General features: G+C 36.9%; 2 protein-coding genes across 5 annotated transcripts in view; one reads left to right on the top strand and one right to left on the bottom strand.

Annotated features, from left to right (window-relative positions):
• Nucleotides 1–459: 459 nt before the first annotated feature.
• On the bottom strand, nt 460–21,091 carry LOC102807561 (uncharacterized). The gene is made up of 4 exons (XM_006814704.3): nt 21,004–21,091; nt 17,234–18,322; nt 12,401–13,049; nt 460–5,093 (listed from the first exon to the last, which is right to left on the bottom strand). The coding sequence occupies exons 2-4, from the start codon at nt 18,299–18,301 to the stop codon at nt 481–483; spliced, it is 6,330 nt and encodes a 2,109-aa protein (XP_006814767.2). The 5' UTR covers nt 18,302–18,322; nt 21,004–21,091; the 3' UTR covers nt 460–480.
• A 115-nt stretch (nt 21,092–21,206) lies between these two features.
• LOC100377168 (F-box only protein 31-like) overlaps nt 21,207–24,759 on the top strand; it is a 45,354-nt gene continuing 41,801 nt past the window's right edge. For all 4 annotated transcript variants that reach the window (XM_085500021.1, XM_085500022.1, XM_078008042.2 and 1 more), the window contains exon 1: nt 21,207–21,489. In XM_085500021.1, the coding sequence (XP_085356147.1) occupies nt 21,339–21,489 (151 nt within the window). In that variant the 5' untranslated portion in view covers nt 21,207–21,338. The remainder of the gene's footprint in view (nt 21,490–24,759) is intronic.

The raw sequence follows: 24,759 nt of genomic DNA, 5'->3' as shown, positions 1-24,759 counted from the left end.
GCATGGTCTCATTTTTCAACAACTTATACCAGACTAGCTATATGGAAATCAATATGTCTGGGCATGGACTTACATGTATTTCTCAACTACTCATACCAGATTAGCCATATGGAAATCAATATGTCCGGGCATGGTCTCATTTCTCAACTACTCATACCAGATTAGCCATAAGGAAATCATTATGTCCGAACATAATGAAATCAATACGTCCGGGCATGGATTCATTTCTCAACTACTCATACCAGATTAGCCATATGGAAATCAGTATGGTCGGGCATGGGTTCATTTCTCAACTACTCATACCAGATTAGCCATATGGAAATCAATATGTCCGGGCATGGTCTCATTTCTTAACTACTCATACCAGATTAGCCATATGGAAATCAATATGCCCAGGCATGGTCGCATTTTTCAACTACTCATACCAGACTAGCTATATGGAAATCAATATGTCCGGGCATGGACTTATTTCTCAACTACTCATACCAGATTAGCCATATGGAAATCAATATGTCCGGGCATAGTCTCTGCATTATCACTTTTAAAGTCACAACCTTTGCATGTGTACAGTACTTTGGCATAGGACATCTTTTGTTTACCCCGTTTTTCCTTCATCTGTAAGTCTTCCTCAAAATAATATAGACATTCCTTCAAGGTTAATTTAATCTTAGCATTACTAGTTTGAACCCATGTCTTCAGCTCACGTATACTTTCTTGGAAGGCAGAATTTTCAACAGTCTTGAGAGGTTCTGCTGAAGCTGCAACTACTTCCTCAGGTTCTATCTTAATTTTTATACTCTGATTTTGTGCTTTGTTTGAGTCACTTCCTGAATTTCCAAACTTGACAATTTTTTGTGGCCTACTGCTTTTCCTCCTTGATACCCTCTGCTTGTTCATCTCAGTCATGCCAGTATCAGTCGTTAAAGAATCCAAAACACTTCCATCCTGACTTGTTTTCTTACTTTTCTCTATGCCACTGTTTCCAAGTTTCTTTCTTCTCCTTGCACTCTTTCCAACCTTGGCTTTTTTGTTCAAACTGTACTTTTTTCGCAAAACCTCCTTTTTCTTCCTAGCATAATATTTTGTTGATGTGTCCATCCGTGTAGTAGCCAATTTAATTTTACCCTTCTTTTTCTCAGCTTTATTTTGTATTGGTGATTTTAACTGAAATACTGGTTGCACATAATTCCTTACTTTATGTGAACTTATAACAATGATCTTTTGACCAAGATGTATTTCAAGGTGGGTGGACAAAGCAGAGGCTTTCAAAGTTTGAAAATCACACTTTTTACAAGTGTACTGTGGTTTGCCATAAGATACGGTGGATGTACGCACATTAATGATCTCTTCATCATAGTGGGATATCACATCCTTGAGCAACATCTTGGTCTCCTGAAATGCTGTTTCATCCTTCTTGCTGCCCTCTGGTGTGTCATCAGAGTTTATCTGGGGTCTGTCACTATCATATGAAGCATTATCGGATTTCAAATGTGACACACAATTATCTTGTGATGCATCAGCCTTCACAATTGACCTGCACTTTAGAATGTCACCTTTATCACCTGCCTTCATACTGGGTCTTACATTGCCGTCAGAAGAATCATTCAACACTATATTTGAACTGCAACTGTCATGTGACTTTATCTTTGACCTGCAACTATTACCAGATGAATCAGCTGACTTTATCTCTGCCCTATCCCTCCTTGGTTTGGCCTTCTCCTTATGTGACACTACATCATTCTGAGAAGCTGAGTGTATAATCCTAATCTTTGACTCCATGTGACTTTCAAAATGTTCAACAAATGTGGCATATTTGTCACATGGTGCCTGAAATCCACAATTGTGATGACATTGCAAAATAGGAACCCAATAGCTTTGTTCCCCCTTCTGAATTAAAGCCTCACCAGACTTGGGAAAAAAAGACTTAATATCATTCACTTGGACTGTAAGGCATGTTGTGTCATTGGTCCACACATCATCCATAAGACTGTGACATTCACGTCGGTGCTCTTTTGCTTTCTGTATAAAACCCTCTTCAATCAATACATGATAGGAACAGTTGTCTTCTTTACAAAAAAGATATCCAATATCTTTTATGTTGGTTTCTTTGAAAAATTTCAAGGTTTCCTCGTCTGGGATGTTTACAGGAGTCATAACTGGGATGATCTTGCGTTTTATGTGTGAGGTGAGGTGAAAGGTCGCCAAATCTGCATTCTGCAATTGGAATGTACAATCAGGAAATATACAAACAAATTTAAAGTTTTTAGTTTTCATATCAAAGACAGGAATAAAATGGTTGATTGCTTCTTGTGTGTTCATTTCCACTGGTTCCTTATCTGTGTTTTCTATTTCGTTCATCAATGATGTTTCTGGTGAAGTTTCTTGCTCCACGTCTTCAGTCTCTGTCTTTCCAGCCGGTGGATTCAGCAGACATCGTTGTAGGTGTTGCGTTATTGATGAAGCAGTCACATTTAAACCACACAGTGTGCAGCAATAACGAAAACGCTTTTTACTACCTCTATTCTGTGCTTCAAAGAATGTGTGGATGTCATCTTTTTTCATGATCAGTTTCCCGTTACTTGGTCTGAATAGAATCTCACACTTCAGATGAATACCAAGATGACCTGCCACTTCTTCCATGAAGTCAGATTCAAAGCAACACTTTCGAGATTTACAGGCATACAATTTTGAGGCTTTCACTGGTGACTTGAGCCTTGACGTGCACTTGTAATAGCAACTCAGGTCTACTTCTATGAAATCCTCAGAGGACCCACGATGATCAGAAACACACGACCAGTTATTTTTACCCTGCTGAGGTTGCATGTGCTTCTTCAATGACTGATTCTTCTTTTTTGACAACTCTCCACTGAACATTAATTGTACAGATGGTAATAAATGTTTGCTGAGATGTTTGGGGAGATTTATGTTTTTGTGGACCAAAATACGGCATATATTACATACCCACTTGGATGGATTGTCACTTGCTTCAAAATGTCTTAACACCGTACTCTTTGGCACAAAAACTAAACACTGACATTCTTCAGAATCATGTTGAAAACATTTATGTGCTGTGAATGCTTGATATCTCATGAAACTCTCTTCACAAGTATCACAACCAAATGAGACAGTCCTTCCTTGACTTTCAGTCAATGTGATGAGATAGTCAAGCATGACTTTATCAGTGTCCATTTCAGCAGTTTCGTCCCCATTGTCACATTTTGCAGTTTTCTTCTCAGTACAATTACCTATCTTTACTTTCTTTTTAGAACCAATGTCAGATTTTCCACATGTTGTTGATTTCCTTTTCTGTGCTTTCATACCCGTTGTACATGCAGATCCTATAAACATTTCCTGTGACGTTGATTGGCATAATTGTGCTGCCTGAGGTGGTATATGACCACAACAATGACCATTTAAAGAAAGATCATTCAGTAATTGAGTCGGAAGGCATGAATTGGGCAATTTAACTCTGTCGTGACAGTTCTGTGGATTCTTAGCAAAAGATGCATGAGCTTTTTGAATGTGCATTTCACATTCTTCTACTTTTAAAAACATCAACATGCATAGCTTGCATCGCTGGAGTACAGCAAAGTTGACACTGATCTCTCTGTTGGTGCTGTCAATTTCAAATACTGGACCAATATCATTTCGCATATCCGGTGTCCCGGGGATGACTCCATAATGATGTTCATGATAATGTGCAACTAATGTAGCGGATACATAAGATGCAAAGGGGCAGAGCTTACATCGATATACATCAGATCCCTGGTGGTTCTTCTTCACATGGTAGGTTATAGACATCAGTTTCTCTGTTCTATAAGTACAGTGTTTACAGGTGTACTGTGTAGAGCCACCATATGTTTTAACAGTGACATAGTCTACAGTCTTGGCCGTTGACATAATTTCATTCTCACCAACCAATCTTGAGCAATACTTCATGTGACTTGTCAGCACTGATCTGTTGGAAGTTGAAAAAGAACAGTTTGTACAAACCAACATTGGCAGTTGGACCGATTCAACAACACTGACCCTTGGAACAGTTACTTCAGACTTTAGATGAGAATTGTGTTTAAGGCCACAATGGTATGATATTGCCATGATTGTGCTGCCTTCATAAGGACAACGTCTACATTTGTAAACTGATTCACCATTGGGTTTGATAGTTTTGATGGCATCTTTACAGGAAGCAACTTCACTGGTTGTTGATGTGCCGGGAATATAGTGTGGATGGAGAGTGGATAGATGCATCAATATGGTAGCATGGCGGAATGTCTGGTATGTACAATGCACACATCTATAGAACTTAAATGCTGGCGATTTGCTCACTAATGTGAAATTAGTGACATTATGTTGTATTTTGACATGTTCTACCACAATATCAAGGATAGCTGGTTGTAGAACGCCTGCATTTGGGTAAGTGTGAGCCATTGCAGCATAGCATCTAGCACAGCGATACAGCTCAAGATTATGAACCATTTTGATATAGAGAATATCAGGTGGATGAACCACATGACAAGCACTTTGAGGTGCAACCATAGGTTGCCTAGCAACCACAGCACCTGGAGCAACTGGAGTATTTGGAGCAGGTGAAGAGAATGTTTGTTGCACTACCATGGAGATTGGTTGTCTGGCAATCTGTTGCTGCTGTATACTAACTATGCGTTGCTGTCTGGCAGATTGAAGAAGATGCTGTACAGTTATTTGATGTGGACGTACTCGTTTTATTGGATGCTGTGCCGGTACATACTGGGCTGCTAGTTTCGTGCTGGCTATATTTACTGGAGGTTGATTGAACATTGCTGTTGTTGCCATAGAAACCACCTTCACAAAAGAAGCTCCAGTTGAATTTGGCATTGATGCAGATGTAGGAGCGCATGTAGCACTACCTTGATTGGTTGTCTCAGCTTTAGGTTTTGAGTTGTTGCTGAATTCCTTGTCTTGCATCTCAGGTTCTTCTTTTTCTTTCCTTATCTCTGATAAAATAGGATCCTCTGCCAGTTCTTTTGCCAAATCTAAACCAAATGCAAACAGGAGTTCATCAGTAACAACTGATCTCTTTGCCAGATATACATCACAAGCCTCCTTTTCAACTTCTGTAATAAAAATAAGAACAATTTCGGAAAGTGTTACATATATATTATGCTATAAAAGGAACTATATTCTTCATATGCATAATTCTACATAAAAAATGATTTTGTTCAAACATAGAAAGATAAAACTTCATTCAGGAATGCTTGACAATATTGATGATGAGTATTGTTTTATTGTATCATTTTATTGTTATTAGTAGTAGTAGTAGGGTTTACTTTAATTTTTTTTTTTTTTTTTTTATGTTTAATAAACTTTTATTGAGTCTTAGTACAATAGTACAACAACTTACATGTAGTACATACATTGCATCGTGGAAAAATTACATCATAGAAAAGTACAATCTTTAACTAACTGTTCATACACTATGTCAGACATTAAAATGTGATTGACACAAATGTGGTCTTAATATTATGTCACATCAATATTTTCAACCAATAAACCCAGTGTATTACTTTGCCAATATTGCAAGGAACTTGCCTCATTTTTAAGGTGCTGCTCAAGTTCCTCTTTTTTGTTGGCTATTATATATTCTATTTTTTGTATATTGTGTAGAAATGGTTCAAAAGGCTTAAAATAGGGAATTCTATTTTGACATCTACATATGTAAATATACCTCTTTGCTATCAATATTAAAAAATTTTGTAATATTGGGAACAGCGAGTTTCCCAACACTATTGACACTGCGTTAATAAAGCATCTTCGCCCAAAATTCCTGCCCCAATTTTCTGAGAAATTTGTTCAAAAAATATTCACCAATGGACAATCAACCATAAGATGTATTAATGTTTCATCCTCCCCCTGGCAAAATGTACATAGCTTGGTTTCACAAATTTCAGGTCTAATTTTGTGTAATCTTATGTTTGTAGTGAGAAGGTTATGATTAACCTTCCACTGGAACTCTCTTAATTGTTAATTTAAATGGCAAACGATATATATATTTCCATTCATGTATTGCCTCATTTAAAAAATCTGCCAAAATACTTTCTGATTTAGGAGCGATGAAGCCCTGAGCAATAATACCTGGAGTAACCTGTTGTGCAGTACATTGTTTAATATATGGATATGACAGTCTGTGAATTTCACCCCTATCATCTTTTCCCCTTAGTTTGTTATATCAAATTTTAACAAATCCCCTTGACGCTGTGTGTGAGATAATTAGCCTTTTTCGTAAGCCTTATTCAAAGAGCTCGGAAACATTTATAGAAATCTATAAACCCATCATTTCCGGGGGTCAACGGCTTCATCTAATGTAATTTTACCTTCACATGTTATTGCTTGTTCCTCTGTTAATTGTGGGACTTCTACATTTTCTAAAAACGATACTTGTAGAGGGTTGAAATTTTCATTGGAAATGTCCAAACCAGAGGAATAGAGGTAGAATGATTTTATTTCTATACTGATTTCTTTTGTAGTAGAAATGAATGTGCCATCACATTGTTCAACTTTTCTAATTGTAAAAAGTATTTATTATTTTTTTCCTCATTTCCACCCAATTTGCCCTAGATCTATATTCATGCCATCAGTGATGACATCATATTCACGTTGTAGATCATTTTTAATTTTTTCATGTTCATTTATAATTTCTACTGTTGGATCTTCACCCATTTTAGATTCTAATTCTTCTAAGCTACTGTAGTGATCTAGTTTACATATGAATAGCATTCCCACCTGAATGAATTGTATGCATAAATTAAGAGCCTATATAAGTAATTGAATAAACTTGAACTGGTGTTCATTTGATATTCAGCTAACTGCTCCACGAGAATAGTACAGCTACATTCTAAGTTTGAGATTTTTTTTTGCCCTTTCCCTACTCTTGTTTACAATACTGTATTGTTGTTTTCTTAATGCAAAATTTTATCCAGTCCCACAGGGACCATTTATCTTCTAAAACAGCCCCCTCCTCCAACCAGTTTGGAAATTTATCTTCTATTAAGGTAGCGAAAAGGGCTTTGTGACGTTTTCGAATAAAACATTCTCTGTCTGTTGTCTTGTTCAGAACAGTAATTTAGCTTATATATTTCAAAAGACTAAGTATAGAGGTACAAGTTCGCACAAACTGGACAGTCATTGTTTACATAATTATCACGTGACATCAAAAATGGCGAATCTTGTAAAAATTACTAAGTCCGCGATTGCGAGAACACACTGCGGAATTTCCTGGTGAAATTTACGTCATGCATTGTCTGTAATCAAGTCCATTGAAATGTGTCCGCGGTAATCAAAAGACCTATTATTCCGATTTCTATACAGGTTTGTTTTTTTGTCCCCAAATTATTTCATACTTGGTACCTTTAACAGACTATTATTCTGTGACAAAGCATTTTCTTTAAAAACCCAGACATATTTCGCACCATCATTATCTTTTGAACGATAACTGTGAGTTTGAATGTTCTAGTCCGAATGCACTTGATTTGGTGGCGTTCCCAATGAGTCGTACTCAATCAAAACTTCAACTCGAGAAAAACACGAAAAACAGTTAGCTGGTTAATTAAACATTGTAGACTTGCTGCATTAATATGAATATACACTAAAAATGGCCAAACATATTAACCACTGATATCATAGAACTCATATAGAGTGTCAGATAATGAATAATTTCAAGCTGGAGCGTGAAAAATGAAGAAAACTGCTGGCATTTGAGTCCGTACTCCAGGAACGTTTGGGTTTTCATTGTTATGCAAACGAACAACGAGGGATAATCCTCTGACAAACATTACTGTCCCACTGTACACGCTGACAGTTTACAAACAAGCTAATCCTTCAAGTGTCTCTGATAAGAGATCTAAACATAGTTGAACTCTGGTGACCTTGCCCTTTGTTATATAATATAATTCCCTTTAACATATTTTGTTTCAATATAAATATGCATTGTCATAATTAATTTTGAATACAAACAAGTTTTGGGGTTGAACCAACAGTGGGGAATCAGTCTACGGAATGTCCTTTAAAGATGTAAATATCTTACAAAAACATTGGTGCCTTATTTGTTTAATTATTTTAAGGGACATAATTTCCAGCTTTATTCAAAGTAATTCAGATATTTTAGTATAAAAACAAATGCCTCATCGCAAAAAAAAGTGCTGCATTTAGACGTGAATAGATTCATAAAACATGCAAGATAACAGAAAATCTTAGCTGGCTTTTATCCAAGTATTTTGTATAGGTGTCAGTCAAAAATTAATGATTCACCGAGACAAATATGAACTGCCTCATTGTGTGACTACTGTATTATATGAAAAGTAAAAAAAAAAAAACACCCTTTATGAATAGCTATCATGTTGCAAGCTCTGCTTTGTATGCAAATCAACTTAAATAGTTAGTTGGTGTTCAGTGGAGAAAGAAGTCAACAGTACTGTTGCCTCCTGAAAATCTACATCTTCAAACACTGCAATCTTTGAAGTGCGTTTTTAAACCAGTATTATAAAAACTATATCATTCTGTTCTAATAGCTGAAACATATTCCTGTGAGTTTTCATTAGTCGAATGAACTGTTTGTCGAATACAGAATACATATATTTTAGAACAATTTTCTTTTTAAAATGTGGATGAAATGTTTTGCTTTTTATGTATTTTTTATGTATTGTTTTTGATTTGATAACTTTGAACTAAACAGATTTTCTATTAGCTTCAGATCTTGATCAAAGTTAGGCACCCAGTTCATAGGAGTGCTTATATTGATTTTCTGACATCTTGTTTTCTGTAAAGATTTTATTGGTAGGTTTGCAAATGTGTATCAGACTGTGCAATCTCTCCATGAGTTGGTTTTGAAACCCAGTATGGGATTCTGAGATACATTACCAAGGATATTATTACAAGATAAATCATTTGCTTCATTGAACACATACAACAATGCATATTTCCACTGAGATCAGTGACCTTTGATGTGTATCACCAGTGATCAGTCAAGTAGAAACAGTCAAAATATTTTATCAGATTTTCTCAATTTTTGCATGATATTTTCATACAGGACATCTGTTGTTCATACTCAGGAACAACTTTATACTGATGAATAAGGTGACCAAGTTTGATGAAGTTTGGAATAGAATTAGTAAAGTTATTATGCACACAATAACAATTATTAACGACGACAACGACGACAACGACAACAACAACAACAACAACAACGACAACGCCAGACAAAATTTTTCCCTTAATATACCTTTCCCTTCCATCTTTAATGGTACGGGCAAGGTAATAAAACAGAGCTAGAGTTGTCCGCGGTGAAACAGCCGCATTGAAGACGATGCAACTTCAACTAGCCATTTCATACCTTGAAATAAAAAAAATAAAAAAAAATTCGAAGAGCATCGGGGAAAATATTAATAATCATTCTTATCAATCACTTGCGTTATTTTATTTGAATCCATGAAGGGTCGTCGCACCATCCAATTTCCGGCTTCAAAATTATTAGCTGAAAAACATTGGTATATTTTGACAAACGGATAGAATTTTATCTCAGTTCAAGAAGAAAATACTAGGCTGAGATACATTAGATTCCATGGCGAATCAGTTTTCGCTGCAAGTTTGGAAATAAAGTAAACCAGAGTAGGGTCGATGATTTTCAGCCCTGGAGGACTTCCGTGTAAATCCTGGGTTTCGAACTGTTCATCGACTGGCCACCAAATATTTATGGCTATAACTAAATTTGACACGTTATTTTTAAGCCCAATAAAATATTCATACATGTCAAGCTCTGTTCGATTTTTTCAGGGCACGTAGCCGTTTTTAGTCAAAAATATTTTTTGTGGAAACAGTTTTACATTCAATGATCGTGACTTATTTTTGAAAATTGAATGTCAAATTTCACCAGACCGACCGACGTGGATTCAGTGGGATCGTTGTTTTTGAAATTAATCATTAACATTTCTTCGTTTCTCTGATCTGTCAAAATGAGTTACCTATGCTTTTTTCACGTAACTGTCTCATTAAAATAATTTAAAATATTACATCTAGAACAAGCACCCAAAAAACGTAACAAGAGGTCCCAGTTCAGTTGCTTTCATGATACAAGTGTCATACAACTATTAGATTTGAAGTGTCATTCAGAATTTAATAATACTTAATACTAGTTGTATGTTTACACTTTACTATCAAAACCACCATTTCGACCACTCATGTGCCAGTGATCAGTGTTTGGGCGAGCGGTCGGTGTTTCAATGAGCGAGCGAGCGAAAAAAAAACGCAATTAAAATGCGAACGGTTTCCGGTCGGACAAAATAAGCGGTCGATGTAAAAGCGGAAGGTTGCGTGAAATAAGTACTGTATGCCCGGACTGTATGACCATGTCTCTCTGACAAAGTCTCGACTGACAATAATGCTGACAATGGACGTTAGATAAACACGCATTGTTTGCGACGGGAAGCTTATCACCCGTTATATCAGAATCGTCAACAACAGAGTACCGGTATACAGATAAGATGTTATCATTTAAACCGTTCCAAAGATAAACATTATGCAAATATCCACAAAACGGCAGTTGTAGTCTTTTCTGCTAGCGTTTTAAAACACTAATTTAAGCAACGTTATTTCGCAATTTCGATCTTTTGTAAACGTGGGATGATGTATCAAGGTCTAAAGTAACCGTTTTATCAATTTTTGAAAAATCAAGAAAAAAGTGAAAATTTCCCTTCTACACCATCTCTCAACAAGCTAGTATTGAGTTTCCAGTAGGGCCTTAAATTTGTTCATTGAGAATCCTGTAAATATGCCTTGTTACCCATTGGTTATCATTAAAAAAAACAAGCAGCCTGCCGGCTGAGATAGCTCCGCTGTTAGCAATGCACATTTCAATTAAAGAACAGAAGATATCATTAGAAAATGAACAATATGTATAGTATCAAAGCAATGGGACTTCCTGTTTTCAACAAGAAGTCGAAAATATAATTTTTACCAAAAATATTCATCAAAATTAGAGAATTAAAATGAACAAATCTGAGAGAGGTCCACATGTAGTACCTAATTATGTAATATCAAAGCAATTGGACTTGCGTTTTTTAACAAGAAATCAAAAACGTAACTTTTTACCAAAAATGACAAAAATATTCACCAAAATTAGAGAATTAAAGATATCATTACAAAATGAACAAATCTGAGAGAGGTCCACATGTAGTACTTATATATGTAATATCAAAGCAATTGAACTTGCGGTTTTTAACAAGAAGTCAAAAATATCACTTTTTACAAACAAGCAGCCTATCGGCTGAGATAGCTCCGCTGTTAGCAATGCACATTTCAATTAAAGAACTGAAGACATCATTAGAAAATGAACAATATGAATAGTATCAAAGCAATCGGACTTACAGTTTTTAACAAGAAGTCGAAAATATCACTTTTTACCAAAAATGGCAAAAATATTCACCAAATTAGAGAACTGAAGATATCATCACAAAATGAACAAATCTGAGAAAGGTCTACATGTAGTATCTATATATGTAATATCAAAGCAATTGAACTATTGGTTTTTAACAAGAAGTCGAAAATATCACTTTTTACCAAAAATTACAAAAATATTTACCAAAATTAGACAATTGAAAATATCATCACAAAATGAACAAATCTGAGAGAGGTCCACATGTAGTACCTATATACGTAATATCAAAGCAATCGGACTTGCGGTTTTTAACAAGAAGTCGAAAATATCACTTTTTACCAAAAATGACAAAAATATTCACCAAAATTAGAGAATTGAAGATATCATCACGAAATGAACAAATCTGAGAGAGGTCCACATGTAGTACCTATATATGTAGTATCAAATCAATTGGACTTGCGGTTTTTAACAAGAAGTCGAAAATATCACTTTTTACCAAAAATGACAAAAATATTCACCAAAATTAGAGAATTGAAGATATCATCACGAAATGAACAAATCTGAGAGAGGTCCACATGTAGTACCTATATATGTAGTATCAAATCAATTGGACTTGCGGTTTTTAACAAGAAGTCGAAAATATCACTTTTTACCAAAAATGACAAAAATATTCACCAAAATTAGAGAATTGAAGATATCAACATGAAATCAACAAAACTAAGAGAGGTCTACCCAAGGTACATATACACCAAGTATCAAAGCATTCAGGCTAGTAGTTTTCAAGAAGAAGTCAAAAAGTAAAACATTGACACGGACGATGACAACAACGGACAATCACTCATGTGATAAGCTCCGCTCAACAAAGTCGAAAGCGGAGCTAAAAAATGAATGAAAATCTTATGAATGAATAGATCACCCAGTAATACAGTAAATCAATTAGTTGTTTCTGCATATAAAATAAATATTCTGGGAAAATCAATTAAAAGAGAATCCTACCATTGTCTGAATCTTTTTGCAAGTCTGCATGCTCATCAGTTTTTCTCACAGCATTGCTGTCAATGATTCCAGAGACACCACTGCCATCATCACAATCACTCTGGTTGTCATGACGCACATTGTTCTGTTCATTATCATTTTCTTTATGGATTGCATTATTTTTCTCAGCAGCCAAGTTTAAATTGCTACTGCAATCAATCTTGTTTCTATAATTAACCACCTGCTTGCTTGAAGTTTGGCTCCTGCTGTCTTTATTCCCAAATCTTGAATCCATATTTGACGTCTGTGAATCCAAATTCATATCTTCAACCATCACCAGATTTTCATCCCCAACTTTGGTTTCCTCACTTGTTTTGTGACACTCAGTTGAACATGTGACCTCTAATTCTGTATTGTTAAGAGACTTGTCATTGTCATTATAATTATCAAAGCCCATTCCATTAGAAATGTCACCAAGCTGGCAAGCTGTTTTTTTCTTGATATCTTTTATGCTTTTATTTTCATCTGACAAATGTTTAGAGTTCTGTCCAACTACTTGAGAATTTCTACCAGAATATTGAACTGTATTCAAGTTATTATCACATTCTTTGCCTGTGTTCTTTCCACAAATAGTCTTCTTTAAAGAGGTAGGCATTAATTTCAGTGAAGTCTGAAAAAGACAAAGTGAATGTTAAAACATAGGTACCTGTCACTAAACGTTTTTTGCCAAAAAAATCTTTGTGTGTTTTCAGTCTGTGTATAACACTATTGCATGACTGTCATACAGTATGTGGGATTTCCACAAAAACCTGATGCAATCTGTGCCCAATTCCAAAGCATCTAAATACCAAGTTTCATTGAAATCATTGATGAAACAGTCAGACATCCATAATTACAGACACCTACACAGACAAACTAAACTGAATCAACTCCTATGCGTGAGGCAAGAATATTTTGAAAAAAATATATAAAGGACTTGGACCAAACAGACCAAAATTATTAAACAAATAGAGATGAAAGAAAATTGTCCACCAAAACTTTACCAGGTTTTGCATTATCCCCCTATAAACCAAGTTTGATTGAAATTAGACTAGCAGTTATCAGGATACCAAAGAGATTTGTAAAAATCTGCATATCATTTGCATTTTACCACACTTTTCAGGGCATATGAACTTAATGTGTAATTTTTGGCAAATCAACTTCCATCTACAGATTTGTAGCTATCCTTATCGAGGCAACACAACAAACATTAATTCAAATGGTTCAGCATTTTTGAAAAGAAGTCACCCACATCCATCCACCCATTAATCGTTTCATCCATCCAACTACAAGTAGAGCCAATCCAGTATGTGACTGAGGGCAGACCACCATGTACAAGTACAGCCAATCCAGTATGTGACTGAGGGAAGACCACCATGTACAAGTACAGCCAATCCAGTATGTGAATGAGGGCAGACCACCATGTACAAGTACAGCCAATCCAGTATGTGACTGAGGGCAGACCACCATGTACAAGTACAGCCAATCCAGTATATGACTGAGGGCAGACCACCATGTACAAGTACAGCCAATCCAGTATGTGACTGAGGGCAGACCACCATGTACAAGTACAGCCAATCCAGTATGTGAATTAGGGCAGACACCATGTACAAGTACAGCCAATCCAGTATGTGAATGAGGGCAGACACCATGTACAAGTAGAGCCAATCCAGTATGTGACTGAGGGCAGACACCATGTACAAATACAGCCAATCCAGTATGTGATTGAGGGCAGACCACCATGTACAAGTACAGCCAATCCAGTATGTGACTGAGGGCAGACCACCATGTAAAAGTACAGCCAATCCAGTATGTGACTGAGGGCAGACCACCATGTACAAGTACAGCCAATCCAGTATGTGAATGAGGGCAGACACCATGTACAAGTACAGCCAATCCAGTATGTGACTGAGGGCAGATCACCATGTACAAGTACAGCCAATCCAGTATGTGACTGAGGGCAGACTACCATGTACAAGTACAGCCAATCCAGTATGTGAATGAGGGCAGACACCATGTACAAGTACAGCCAATCCAGTATGTGACTGAGGGCAGACTACCATGTACAAGTACAGCCAATCCAGTATGTGACTGAGGGCAGACCACCATGTACAAGTACAGACAATCCAGTATGTGACTAATGGCAGACCACCATGTACAAGTACAGACAATCCTGTATGTGACTAATGGCAGACCACCATGTACAAGTACAGCCAATCCAGTATGTGACTGAGGACACACCACCATGTACAAGTAGAGCCAATCCAGTATGTGACTGAGGGCAGACACCATGTACAAGTACAGCCAATCCAGTATGTGACTGAGGGCAGACACCGTGTACAAATACAGCCAATCCAGTATGTGACTGAGGGCAGACCACCATGTACAAGTACAGCCAATCCAGTATGTGACTGAGGGCAGACCACCATGCAAAAGTACAGCCAATCCAGTATGTGACTGAGGGCAGACCACCATGTACAAGTACAGCCAATCCAGTATGTGAATGAGGGCAGACACCATGTACAAGTACAGCCAATCCAGTATGTGACTGAGGGCAGACCACCATGTACAAGTACAGCCAATCCAGTATGTGACTGAAGGCAAACTACCATGTACAAGTACAGCCAATCCAGTATGTGACTGAGGGCAGACCACCATGTACAAGTACAGCCAATCTAGTATGTGACTGAGGGCACACCACCATATACAAGTCCAGCCAATCCAGTATGTGACTAATGGCAGACCACCATGTACAAGTACAGCCAATCCAGTAAGTGACTGAGGACACACCACCATGTACAAGTACAGCCAATCCAGTATGTGAATGAGGGCAGACCACCATGTACAAGTACAGCCAATCCAGTATGTGAATGAGGGCAGACACCATGTACAAGTACAGCCAATCCAGTATGTGAATGAGGGCAGACACCATGTACAAGTAGAGCCAATCCAGTATGTGACTGAGGGCAGACACCATGTACAAATACAGCCAATCCAGTATATGACTGAGGGCAGACCACCATGTACAAGTACAGCCAATCCAGTATGTGACTGAGGGCAGACCACCATGTACAAGTACAGCCAATCCAGTATGTGACTAATGGCAGACCACCATGTACAAGTACAGACAATCCAGTATGTGACTAATGGCAGACCACCATGTACAAGTACAGCCAATCCAGTATGTGACTGAGGACACACCACCATGTACTAGTACAGCCAATCCAGTATGTGACTGAGGGCAGACACCATGTACAAGTACAGCCAATCCAGTATGTGAATGAGGGCAGACACCATGTACAAGTACAGCCAATCCAGAATGTGACTGAGGGCAGACCACCATGTACAAGTACAGCCAATCCAGTAAGTGACTGAGGGCAGACCACCATGTACAAGTACAGCCAATCCAGTATGTGACTGAGGGCAGACCACCATGTACAAGTACAAGCAATCCAGTATGTGATTGAGGGCATACGACCATGTACAAGTACAGCCAAATTAGTATGTGACTGAGGGCACACCACCATATACAAGTATAGCCAATCTAGTATGTGACTGAGGACACACCACCAAGTACAAGTACAGCCAATCTAGTGTATGACTGAGGGCAGACCACCATGTACAAGTACAGCCAATCTAGTATGTGAATGAGAATACATCACCATGTACAAGTACAGCCAATATAGTATGTGACTGGGGCACACCACCATGTACAAGTACAGCCAATCTAGTATGTGACTGAGGGCAGACCACCAAGTACAAGTACAGCCAATCTAGTATGTGACTGAGAGCACACCATTACAGCCAACTGGTATGTGACTGAGGGCACACCACCATGTACAAGTACAGCCAATTTAGTATGTGACTGAGGGCAGACCACCAAGTACAAGTAGAGCAATCCAGTATGTGAATGAGGGCACACCACCACGTATAAGTACAGTCAATATAGTATGTGACTGAGGGCAGACCACCAAGTACAAGTACAGCCAATCTAGTATGTGACTGAGAGCACACCATTACAGCCAACTGGTATGTGACTGAGGGCACACCACCATGTACAAGTACAGCCAATTTAGTATGTGACTGAGGGCAGACCACCAAGTACAAGTAGAGCCAATCCAGTATGTGAATGAGGGCACACCACCATGTATAAGTACAGTCAATATAGTATGTGACTGAGGGCAGACCACCATGTACAAGTACAGCCAATCCAGTATGTGACTGAGGGCAGACCACCATGTACAAGTACAGCCAATCCAGTATGTGAATGAGGGCAGACCACCATGTACAAGTACAGCCAATCCAGTATGTGACTGAGGGCAGACCACCATGTACAAGTACAGCCAATCCAGTATGTGACTAATGGCAGACCACCATGTACAAGTACAGCCAATCCAGTATGTGAATGAGGGCAGACTACCATGTACAAGTACAGCCAATCTAGTATGTGACTGAGGGCAGACCACCATGTACAAGTACAGCCAATCCAGTATGTGACTGAGGGAAGACCACCATGTACAAGTACAGCCAATCTAGTATGTGTTTTAAGAATCAAAATTGGAAATTGCATATGAATTACAATATTTCATTTGGAAAATGCTTTATATGTTTATAAAAAATAATATCTTTGTAGTACAAATTATGAACGAATAAAATAGCTGATTTTACACCTTTGCCCATGTCTACGATTTACATTTTTTATTTATTTAAATTGCATTATTACGAAAATATAAACAATTGATTACATACAGCTTACGAAAACACCCCTTGCCGACCCTCAAGAAAAGTCCCATTTTATATAAAAAAAAATCTTACATGTTTCTTTTGATAGAGTTTCCAAGGTAACTGCATCACTGCATGACACAAATCATGCACTATACATGGTTCAATAGCCTGGAGGGAAAAGTTAATAGTTTGACCTGGCAGTGGATGACGATAAAACGAACCAAGTTTTGGGATATAGGTCATATATTTATCATACAGACCAACAGCTTTTAAGGATACATCATATCTTCTTTTGGTGACATCACAATCTAGGTCTGACTTTCGAATATAGCTGCATTCATGAGTGGGATATTCAACATATCCAATTTGTTTGTCTAGACCAGTTTTAAAGCAGCATGCACAGATGGCTTGATGATCATCGGAATTGCCAGTGCCAAATATCACGCAATTGTAGTAAATTACTCCATGAAGCAAGCCATATGCAGTATGTAAAGAAATGATATTTAAATCCCACAGCAATTGTTCAAAATCAGATGATTTGGGATTAAGATCCTTGAACATACACTTTACTTTATCCACTGAAAGACCTACAACAGGTGTTTCATCAACAATTGTATTTCCATTTCTAGTTGAAAAATTTGTTCTGAAATTCTGACACTTCTTGGTCCCTTTATCCATATTCCATGGTACATTTCTTTTCGTTTTTCCATTATTGGAAGTGTCTGAGTCATTGTTCACATTCTTAATATGTAGAACTGAATCTGCTGCACTTGATTCACCAATTCTGCTCTTAATACTATGTTTTACAGATTCATTCTCAGGAACTATGGTCTTGATCTCAATACTTTGCTTCCCAGATTCAGTATCAGGCAAGTCATTAGCATCATTGTATAGTAAAGATGTTTGACATTTTACTCCAGCCACATTGTTCATACATCTTGCTGAATCACTATCATTATCCAATTTCATCATATCACTATCACTATCAACTTGGTCATCACTGACATATTCTCTGGAACTGTCATCAACGTTCATTTCTTCAGCGGATTTACAATGATTAGGATTGTCGCATTTAGTTGCCAAGCTAGCCACTTCTCTGCTAGACAATGATGAGTTTTTCATCTCATCCATATGGGATAAAGTTTCAATTTCTGTCATGTTTTCTGCATCTGTGATTCACTGTGGATAAAAAAATAATAGTTTATCACATTCTGGGTCATCTTAACTTGGACATTCATTGAAAATCTAGCATTCATTTTACTGATAACTGACAATTCAAGCTTTTAAGCAATTTGTGTATACAATACCAAAACGTAAGGATTGAGTATACCGCAACGGGACAGAATAATTCCCTGTACAATCATATAGAACAGAGTAGTCCACCCCTGTTCTATTTCGCTTTCATTATTTGCATCTGTAATTTAGCCTTTCAGTATTTGTACATTATGTTTCAAGGAATTGACTTGACGAGATTGTAGTTATTTCTGTTCAGTTTCTATCATTTAATCGTTATTCTTAGAAGTCATGATGCCATCGCCGCTACACGCTGTACTGTGTTATCAATGAAGCTGTCGAACGCTAGCTTTCATAGACATTTAACTTTTTTCGCTTTGTGATACTTGCTTTTTATGTTGTTTTCAGTTTTCAGTACCAGTCACTTATTACTCAACTTGGGATATAAGTTTCGCTATAGTGCAGTTACTTGTAATGAATGTGATTGTGTGAAATCGTGGGCCGCCATTATTAGTGGTTGTTATGACAACGCACACTTAACTCTTACAACCAGTGTATTATCGATGCTTATTTTTGCTTTTGTTTTTATTTCATGTGAACCTATTGTGTATTGCTCTCCCTGCTCGACGACGTGAAACTCAGTCAATAAAAGTTATATGTAAGCACAACTTGGATCTAGAATCTATTATTTTTGCTGAAACTCCCCATTTATGTTGGAAATCCGTGCCACATAGGTAATATAGTGCACAAGGCTATAACAATTATACCATTCTTGGTCATGTGACCTAGTTTTTATTGTCCATACATTTATTCCTGTAAATCCACACATGACTCTATGACTTTATACAGATTATGAACTGATATGATTGTATTTCTGATGACAGCAACTGAGATTGGAGTTCTGGCAAATGAACTAATTGACAAAGTTCACATCGTCAATCATCTCTTGATTCAGAGTTGAGATCAGTGAACTCAGAATTTCTCTGCAAAAATATCCTGGCTCAAATGCACAAGGGAACAAACCAATTTAAATTTAAAAAAAATACAACCTTAAAATGAACCTAACCTGGCACAAAATGCCCAGTTGCTTATGATAATTTGTTAATTTTTTATGATTATTGGATTTTCATTGTCATAAATAATCACTATGGTATAATTATTGACATTCTTATACACATATATTGGTTGTTCTTAAAAATTAACTTTATATCTACAATACAGAATTAATATGTTCAGTATGAAACTGAAGCTGCTGTAGTAGAATATCTGCTTATTCCTGCTAACTGGAAGTACATGAACGTTCAATGATTCCCCCTCATGTACATGGTACAGATGTTGCTAAGCAACCAGAGAACCCAGAATTAATACATGTAGTATAAAATGAAAACTCCTTTTTCAATTCACGAGTGCAAAACGTGAGTGACTTAAACAAAATTTCATTTTATACCCTACTTCTAGTATGGCAATTTGAAACAATTTCTCACTTCAGACTTAGTTGATGTCCATAGTTCAATTCAGTGAAGGAAATACAGGGCCACAATTTCAATGTTATACCTATTACCTGATGATGTGACACCGTTATTACATTAACTGCACAATCAATCAGAATACCAATAAAAAAAACTTTCCAAGAATTTAAGACAAAATCAATATCGTAAGTTTCAGTTACATAATGATACTAACAAAACATATTCGAAACCATAAATATAGCTCAAAAAACAAACTTATTTCATAATTGCATAAGTGTAAACTGACAGTTTGTGTGTTTAAAAGTCTGTGATTTAATAAATAAATTGGATAAACAGGATTTCAAATTTGTGATCCGAGACTATCAAATTTATTAAACTTGTGTAGCAATTTTCTAAGGCTCAGAAAAAATACAAATTACTATATTTGTTTAATAAATCTGGTATTCTTTAATAACTGTTGAGATATCCTATACAATAGGTGGTTGCAATACATGTGTAGTAAAAACTATCAAGTCTAATTAATATTCAATTAAAAAACTATAGCTGGCATACATACATCATACAAAAATATTTACTTAAAACTTAAATAGCTGAACAGTGATTAAAAAAATAATCATTAAAAAATATTACTTATGTTAAATGTGACTTTAAAGCGATGACATGTGGAACTCTTTAACATTCAAATTAATTGGCAAACTCAAACTGAGTTACAACATCCAACAAAAGCTGATTTTTATTAAACCATTAGTAAATGTATTCAGTGTTTGTCACAACAATTTGCATATCAATGACTAGCCTTCCCAGAATACCTTGCAGATAAATATGGCTGAATACAGCGGTGCATTGTGGGAAGTATGCATTTTTTTCACAATCAACTCCTTTATTCTTAACCGCAAATCAAGAAAATGTTTGGATAAATATGGGAAAATCTTGTCGCAAGTATCACATATGAACCCCTTCGCGCAAACCCCCCATGTATGAACCCTTCGTGAATGCCGATGACCGCATTTTGTCAGTGTTCGTCGATCGCCTGACCGGGTTTTCTCCCAAGAATAAATTTGCGTAGAAGGCAACAAAAAGGTCTTTCAGGACGACCACTGAGGCAGCCAAAAGTGATTTTTTTTGAAGAAAGTTAGCTTTCACTAAAAAATAACTCACCAATGTGATGAACCTTTGAGTACACGCCTACACTTCCTACAATAACATAATAACAACAGCGCTCTCCGATCAAAACTGTCACCTGTTCTTTGATCGGACTGAAAGAATTTACGTTTGTTAACACAAGTGGCGCTCTTCAAATCTCGCGTTTCATGTCGAAATGTGGAAGAAACAAAAAAAATCAAGCTGTCTTAAAATGGGTATTTGTCAGTGCTGCCGGTTATGGAACGACATCCGTGTAATATTGTACATCTTTCAGTCAATGTGTAACCTGCTTCGTTCGAGAAGTACAACATCTCGGAACATGCATTTGAGTCACGTGATCTAACCGCAAGATGGCGACTATTTTATCTCTTCCTCCCGAACTTCTCACTTATTTACTATCTTTTTTACCCGGTGTCGATCTACCCAGGGCTGCGTCGGTGTGCAAACAATTTAACGAATCTGTCGCAGTTGATTTGGTCTGGCAAAAGCGGTGCAACGTAGGTAAGCACGAGATACATTTCCAATAACTGTATTTCGATTTGTTTTTGTACCGGTATATTGTTATATTGATTGGATAATATTTACTGACAGCTGAGCTGATCAGTATTTGTTGTCTCCTGTGTGCGAAGCACACAATGGGAGTCTTTGCAGTTACCCTGCCTGTCTGTCTGTTTGTCTGTCTGTCTGTGTCTGTGTGTGTGTGTGTGTTTGTGTGTGTGATTGAAAACGTAATTATAGCGTTATCAAATGAAACGTTATTATGATATAATTAATTCTGTAATTATACAGTTATTTTTTGTTATTACCAAACGCGGCACGGTTCTAGAAGCCGTACCTACACACGAATTGGTGACGTCACAAAATACATGACCTTCAATCGGGGTTGTTTCCTTGGTATATACGAATTGGTATATACAAATTACAATAAAGATACTTAAGACATTACACATAAGGTAAAACAAATCACGTGACAATATAATGATAATAACGGTAATAAATCCTAGCTTAACAGTTGAACAGAATGATCATATAGTCAGTCGGGTCACGCCAAAGGTCGTTGCAAAATGGCCGTGTGGTTGAAACTGGGTCATGGTGTGATGGGTGAGGAAGACGTCATTAACAGGGGTACCAATGAAAGTGTAGCTTTTTAATGAAAATCACAGCTTTGACGTCGTGCAGTATAGCTTGGTCAGGAAAAGCTTAGCTGCAGGAATGAAATCCACTAGTTTTGACATCGAGAACTCAAGCTTTGAACATACATGGCTGCCTCCAAAAGCAGTATTAGCGACGATGAGTATTTTACCCGTTTTCTCAACAAAATCACCAAGTTATGCTGTGTAATATGCCGCGATCAGTGAGGTTCAGGTTCAGGTTCAATTTCATTTCTACAAAGTTTCAACCACCATTTTACGAAACTTGCAGAGAAATCTCAATTCCAATTTTTGAAGCGAACAGGCTAGCAGGACGTCCCATTCTTATACATGTAATGTTGTACATGGCCGTTGTTCATGTATCTGATATACAGTCTGTCACCGACCATCAGGAAATCAGCCAATCAGTTACCGATCCCCCACCCCACCCCCGGAGTAATATGGGATTTGGAAATAATTCTCATGAAATGTTCTTGACTCATCCCTGGTGCAGGAAAAAAAATCCCAAAACATGAGGACCAGAGTATTTCATCCATGATAGCCTCAACATGGGAATTGTACCTTTATCAGAATATTTTGAATATTCAACCAGCTCAAGTGTTCTATTTTATGTCCAAGGTGTGACTGACCTCATTTCATCGTCTGCTCGTCAAATTGCTGGGGGTGCCAACATGTCAACGAGGGAGGGGGGGGGGGTCACCTCATTGCTTTGTCTATATAGGTAGATCACATTCCACTGTACCTAATAAATCATGAGTACAACAGGCTGGGGATACTAAATGGGGTGATCGCCCCACTCGCGGACCAAATTTCAACTCTGTCGAGTAACCCCACTTTGTTTGGCTGTATTGCTCAGGGGATTACATTAACTGCTGCATTGATAAATTCTCTGGCTACAATTACATGTATAATACTTTAACTAGTGCCTAAAATTATGATTGATGGTTTTCTGTATGTTTCCATGGTTTTCGGAGCTTTGCAGTTTCTGGAAAGTATTGAAGCTGGAGGGTTCTGAGACAGAAGATGTGAATGATTCAGACCCAGGGAGTGTGGCGACTGGTGAAGTTTGCAACTGGGACGCATACTGAAAGGGTATATGAAGGAAATGACTCAAATGGTGCATGAAAATAACAAACTTTCTCTCAGCTCTACAAACTCAAAGGTTTCAATTAGATGTATGACACCATGTTGGGTTCATTTTGAAAACTGATACCAATGACAAAACATACAAGCTAATTTTCATAGCATTTAGCGTTGTTATTCCAAAATTATTCATAAAGGTGAACTTCCCAAAATATAATAGTGGGTTTGTAGTCACATACTGTGCATAAATACTGAAATGGACATTAGCTGTAACTTTTAGCAAATTTTTTAGTATTTTCAGTTCAATGTATCAGCCACAGTTTCTTTTTCTACTTCTCCACAGCATGCTAGAATATACAATCTTCTACTTGTAACATACTCTGTATGCAGTCATCCAGATTGCGACCATTTAGGTCGTCATGGCGATTAAATTAAATGAATGGCAATTCAAAAAAATATGTAGGTCAAACGGCATATTAGATTAAAAAATAAAATGAGATTTAAAAAAAATAAAATGGGACTTTCAAGGTGTATTTTGACATCATTTTTCATACATTTCATTCATTCCTGACGCCTAAAATTGAGTAAGTTTTACCGTAGTTATTGACGCCTATTCAAGAGTATGATGTTTATTGTGTCTACTAGACTAGCGTGAATAACTGCCCGAATGGGTAAGCTTACTTTCGACAATGAGCAGTTACCACTGTAATCAATGTTAAATTATTCTTCGAATGCTTAATTTATTTTTTGAAAACAACTAATTTTTTGATTTAAAAAAAAAATATGCCGTTTTCCCATCAAAATCCAAGCCAAAAGATCGGACTACAACATCAGCAAGACTTTTCCATGTTACGTTCAATAACAAATTTAAATGAGCTATGGTAATTTGAACACGTTGACATCATCCAGTTTAGTTACTCTGTGATACTTGTGGGTGATATTCGCTCATATTCGATCAGGTTCAAACTGCATGCATTGGATCGTAGAGTTACAATAAAGGAAGCGTAATGTACATTTAAACAATACACTATTTATTCGTACAGTGTTACAACAAAGGAACTACAATGTAACAAGGATGCAACTGAAAAATACACGATAGAATGCCCCTTTTATAGGGTTCAGTAGGATTCACACCTATGGATTAAAGTAAGAGGGAGACACAGTAATAGGTTTTCAATATTGGCACATCAGCTTAAAATCGACCTTGCAACTGATTCCTATTGCTTTCGTGCTGATAGCAGTTATTACTAAATGGCTTTGTAAACCGAATCTGTGTTTCTTTACAATAGAGATACATGCATTACGGTATAGTTTCAGGCATGTAACAACTTTCAATTGTTGTATCTCAGCTAATATAGCATGTAATTGAACAAAATAAAGACGAATAGATAAAGCAAAACATGATCTGATAATATAACTAAATTACGAATACGAAAGAATAAAACTGAATAAAAAAGAACAAATATGAATCAATGAGGAAAAACACAAGTGGATAAGCATCCACGACAATACTATATGATTTAGTATTATATGCTTA

Source organism: Saccoglossus kowalevskii, chromosome 6, assembly GCF_978046115.1.
Source record: "Saccoglossus kowalevskii chromosome 6, keSacKowa6.1, whole genome shotgun sequence".
NCBI lineage: Eukaryota > Metazoa > Hemichordata > Enteropneusta > Harrimaniidae > Saccoglossus > Saccoglossus kowalevskii.
Note: the sequence above shows the minus strand (reverse complement) of the source record. Positions and strands in the feature narration are given on the sequence as shown.